A 5,403-nucleotide genomic window follows, 5' to 3' on the forward strand; every position below is an offset into this window, starting at 1 on the left:
ACCAATGATACCTTTATGATAGCAATTAATGGTTTGACTAATGGGAGAGTGGCTGCATGTCCAATGAATATTTGTGTTTTTATTTTGCGTGAGATGGTCTATCTTTGATGAGGAAGGTGAGTAGGGTATGGGGATCAGCCTATTGCATACCATTTTAGTTTGGCCATATAAAAGCACACTTAATTGGTAGTAATAAGAAAACAAGGCTAATCAGCCAAAAAAGCGCCATAGAAAACCACCAGCTACCCAGAAGGTCTGCTCAGGAGGCTATACAATGTAGTTAGAAGGCATTAAGCCATGGTCTTCACACTTTTTTTCATAGGGGGTGCACAGAACATTTAGTGTTGACACTTTCCCATTGTATCAAACATTAAGCTAGACTTTTCAATAGGCTGTATTAGAGATAGATCAGGGTAATGTCACAAGCTGCTTGGGAAATTTGTAGGGAAGGTATGAACATTTACAAAACAAAGTTGGTCCTGCCGAAAATAATTTCATCAGGTTGGTAGAACATAAAATATCGGACTTTTCTTTTTACACAACCAGTCACTTCTTACGTGCTGATGTTTTGGATAAGAAAGTCAACACATGATGAACCGGAGAGATACAAGCTTAGCTGCATTTGGGATTGTACATGTGTTCTCGCTGCAAAAGCGCCACCTACATTGGCTGGTATAGCGACAAGAAGCAGTACTCCAGTCAGAAGCTCTGAAGAAGGTGTCTGACAGACACCGAAATGTCAGCAGGTAAGAAGTGACTGGTTGTGTAAAAAGAAAAATCCAATATCCAAAGTTGGTCCTGTTAGATGAAACTCAAGCTTTTGAGATGAGCACATGACACGGGAAGAAAGACGATGTAAGAATGAAATTTGGCTTTAAACATTAGTTAAGCAATAGGTTTCTTTTGGCAATCTAATAGATCTCAAAGTTACAAGAAGTATGCAATAACTACATACAGAATTTAGTGATTTTTCTTCCATATATGTGGTTCTTGTTGACCACTTTAGAGTATGCTGATTTCTGGTGATAACAGTTCAATGTTATGAGTGATGTCACCATGATATGTTGGTTGAGAAGCTTACATAGATGCTTAATATGTAATCCCACTTATGACACCAGTTTAGTTGGGATTTTTTTTTGCAACACTTATACTGCTGAGCAGTGGAAATTTTGTACTCCATTATTACCTGAACAGAAGTAAAACGAGTTGTAGACAAAGGTTTCAGTCTCCTTAGTTCTGGGTTGACAATGTTTTAGAAGAAGGTATTAAAAGTGATCATGATCATACATTTGTAGTAAGTGTTCATTTTGTAAGTGGAAAGTTTAGAAGTCCATTTCGGAGCCCTCCTTCATGTATAATGGACTGTCATACACATTTCAACTTACACAAATTTCTGTTACACCAAAGTTTTTGTTACCCTCTACCCATCCAACAAAGGCTGTAGGACTGTTCCTTTGTTTTATCATGATCAGACATTTAGATGTTAAGTCATAATTCTTAGCTTACAAGACTGTAAAATCACACCACTCAGGTCTAAAGGATCATACAACTTCTCTTTCACAAGCACTGGCATAAACTTGCAAGTCATAGACCTACGTATAACTTTGAAAAACTTTATTCAGACTTCTAACAGTATTATAAAAATATGATAGAAAGGCTATGAAATCATCTTTGCAACATATACAGCAAATTGAGCCTCGGAAACCTGAAATGACAACTTTGTTTTTTAGAACTGGAAGAAAACAATAACCTTGTCATGAGCAAAACCATCATGACTCAAAATGTCAATGGAAGACAAAATGTACTAAAATCTTGCAAGAAAACTTATGTCCAGTCAGAAAAGTACAATTTTGCTCCGAAAATACAAGGAAGACACTAGCAGCTATCTAGATAAATTTGATAGATATAGGAAGTCCATGTCTTATTACTTCATGTTAGGCAGAATTTTGATTTACTCTTATTAAATATACTTTAATCTCAAGTCACACTGCATAGTTTGCACATATATACAATGTATCTATCATCTATACTTTTGCCAAAACCTTCAGTGTCAGTCTAGAAAGAAATCTCCAATGAACACACTTGATTGATTTCTAGCCTCCTTAATCAACAGACTCTGTTACTTGGGCTTTTTTGTAGTTTCTAATGTGCTTTTTCTGCTGGCATATCAGTTCTATTCAACCGGCCAAACTGAGTACAAATGTAAGTGATACATGTACGCCATGGGAAAGGAAAACACATCATAAGCCAAGAAAAAGCCCAACTTGTAGAGCCTGCCAAGGGGGCTGCTTGACTTATAATAATAGCAAAAGATACCACAATGCACAACAATTTATATCTATAGATCTCTCTTGCTTGCACTTCAGTACCATTACAAACTGATAGGAGGCACTATATGTCCAGGGGGTTGAGCCCAAACTCCAGCAGCAGGTGTTTGTGCCTGAGTTGAATCTGGGTGGCCTGCTTCTCCCATTTCTGCTTGGCATCGTCCATTTTATGCAGCAGGTTGTCCAACGCATCCTGAGAAAAAATAATGCCAGAAAACATCTGTTGAATATTCTAGTTGGATATCTCTCACCAGTTAGTTCTGCTGCAGTACCAAGAAAATCTGCCCGGAGGCCCATAATCAACCTTGACTTTCGTCTTCCCAAGACCAACCCACATACCAAATTCATGATCACATTATCCAACCAGAGGTTGTTAAGTTATGCTGACAACAAATATATGGAAAAGCAGACACAGACACCCAAAACAATACCTCCATTTTTTGTGAAGGTAAAACAGGAAAGAGGAAGAGCCATAGGAGACCTTGAATATCCGACACTGGATGGACATACCACTGGCAGGGTGTTCTCATAGACAGGAGGGAATGGAAGAGGCTGATACTGGATGCCACCATTATAAGTCCCCAACCCTCAGGCATGATAAAAAGACAAATTACGTACATGAACGATCCCGTCATAAGAAATCTCCATGGTGTCGATCTTCATTCTCAGCTCCTCGATAGTTTTGTCCTTCTCCCGCGTGATCCTCTCCTTCTCGATCTTCGTCTCCTGTAGTTCGGCCTCCGTGTTGGCCAGCTGCTGCCGTAGCCGCGTGACTTCCGTCTCCAGCGTGTGGATCCGCAGACCCAGCTCCGTCTGCATGGTCTTGTACTGTCTGGTCAAGTCTGAAATTAAAAAAGAAAATGAAAGTGATGTCAAACTATGTATGTTGATGAAGTATATAACAAATAAAGTAGAGTGGATTCATTCCTCAAGGTAACCAAAACATGTACAGGGATGAAGGTTTAAAGACATCAAGGTAATAAGATTTGCAAGGTAACAGTACAATACTCATGCAACAATTACTGTTACTCAAGCAACCGCCAGTCACTAACGAAAGGTAGTGGATACTACCTGAAATGTCCAACCATTCCTTAATCTAATCAGTTGCTTGAGTAACTTTTTACACAACCAGGTAATCTCACCTGCTAACGTTTCGATGTCTATCAGACACCTTCTTCACCGTCAGCAGGTGAGATTACCTGGTTGTGTAAAAAGAATCTCCTATATCCTATATTCTACCAACCTGATGAAATTATTTTCGGATGCTTGAGTAACTGTTACAAATGGGACTTGATTTCAATGGAGTTTTTTTTTGTTTTTTTTTTCTGCAATTGAAATAATGAGGTACAGTATGATGACTGTGATGAGACCAAAACAAATGAATTAACAAACAAACCTGAGCTGATGGATTTCTGATCGTATCGTTGGTCGTCCAGGTCCTCCTCCACCCCCCTCAGTTTCTGTCTCATCTCCGAGGCCGTCGCCTCCGCCCGACGAGCAATCTCCTTACGCAAACCCAAGTGGTCTTTTAATGACTGAATCTGTGGGAGGAAATAGTGAAATTAGTATTTCCACACTGCTGTTTGAGATTATTTTAACTTGGTTTCATCTCTGCCGATGCCCTGGAAAAAGATATCTCTGATCCAAGTCATTCCCCGAGCCTGTGTCAAACAATATCTCAGTGGGGCTAATCGTCCCCCTCCCCCCAGGGACTGTTCAGTCGGGCAGGCTGCTAGGAGCGAAATTTAGTCAAACTAAGTCATTACCTAATTGTAAAAACATTGACAAGGCCCTTGCTGGGACCCATGCTGATTTTAAGTGCAATCTAAAAAATCAGGTGCTGCCTGAGTCCCCAGAATAGCTTGTCAGTCCCTGGGAGCCCCCCCCCCCCCAAAAAACCCACAACAACCCGTAATCTACCCAGCAGGGCATCGCGATCGGTTGTGAATGCTGGTGTCCCCTTGATTTAAGAATACCACCAGGGTCTTAGATTGCCACACCCCTACGGCCCCTTTGAAATGTGACTTGATGAATTATTGGTTAATGTTACATGATTTGAATTGAGTAAGTTATTTTTATTTCCAACGCATCACATACCTCATGTTGAGCTCTTTTGAACTTCTCCTCTGCCGCATCAGGGTCCTTCTCTTTCTTTCCCTTTTTCCCCTTCTTCCCTTTCCCCTTCCCTTTTCCCTTTCCTTTCTTCTTAGGAGGCATGGCTGGAAGACCTGAAATTTGAACACATATTAAGAAACTTTATATCTTTCTGCTTTATAAAAAAGCAACAGGTGTTATCCCAACTTCCCACATTCACCAAACAATAGAAATTGTACAAACAAAATGATATTCAAGGCTTCTGCATATATGTTATTACTTCGAGAACATGAATATAGGTTTTATCTACATTTCCAAACACATTGTTAGAAGAATCACATTCAACACCTCAAGCTTTTGCACAAGTAAAATAAGTAAGTACAGCCTACAGTAAGACCACTGTCTCAGAATGTAACTGTGCATGCCTTTAAGTTTTCATAATATCCTGCCATATTCCTTAAAAACGATCAAAATAAAACTTATGTCATAAGATATTCAACACAATATTGTTAACGTTACTGAGGCAAACATTAGTCCAGTAAACGGGCGTACTTCAAACCACCTGTTGGGTATTTCAACAAAAATCCAATATTTCCCCCTCCCCTTTGGCACTTCTCTACACTCGGGCAGACTCAAAAAACGTCTAAATTGTTCCTAAATCGTACAAAACCTCCGCTAAGGCTCTAAAACCGGCGATAAAATCTCTAAAAAGTGTAGAAAGTTACCTGGAAACGCACCTGGAGCCGACCTCTGACCTTAGTGATCATCGACGTAATTATCGTCCAACCGCAAAGTCACGCAACCAACCAATCACGCTATTTTCCCCCTTCATAACCCAATAATTTCTAACAACGCTTAATGATTAGTGAATAAACAATTAAAAATGATTTAAATCACTATCAGATTTTGTGTATAATTTGTGAAATTTTGGTATTTAGGGGATAAATGTTGTGTTGTTTGGCTGCGGTGGGGTTGTTATTTA

At 39.6% G+C, this 5,403-nt stretch overlaps 1 protein-coding gene across 1 annotated transcript; it reads right to left on the reverse strand.

Annotated features, from left to right (window-relative positions):
* Positions 1–1,599: 1,599 nt before the first annotated feature.
* LOC136423752 (dynein regulatory complex protein 12-like) lies at positions 1,600–5,233 on the reverse strand. Its single transcript, XM_066412029.1, has 5 exons — positions 5,147–5,233; positions 4,425–4,555; positions 3,724–3,868; positions 2,946–3,169; positions 1,600–2,520 (listed from the first exon to the last, which is right to left on the reverse strand). Exons 2-5 carry the CDS (start codon positions 4,542–4,544, stop codon positions 2,392–2,394), a joined length of 618 nt encoding a protein of 205 aa, XP_066268126.1. The 5' UTR covers positions 4,545–4,555; positions 5,147–5,233; the 3' UTR covers positions 1,600–2,391.
* Positions 5,234–5,403: the final 170 nt, after the last annotated feature.

This window comes from Branchiostoma lanceolatum, chromosome 18, assembly GCF_035083965.1.
Source record: "Branchiostoma lanceolatum isolate klBraLanc5 chromosome 18, klBraLanc5.hap2, whole genome shotgun sequence".
Classification (NCBI taxonomy): Eukaryota; Metazoa; Chordata; class Leptocardii; order Amphioxiformes; family Branchiostomatidae; genus Branchiostoma; species Branchiostoma lanceolatum.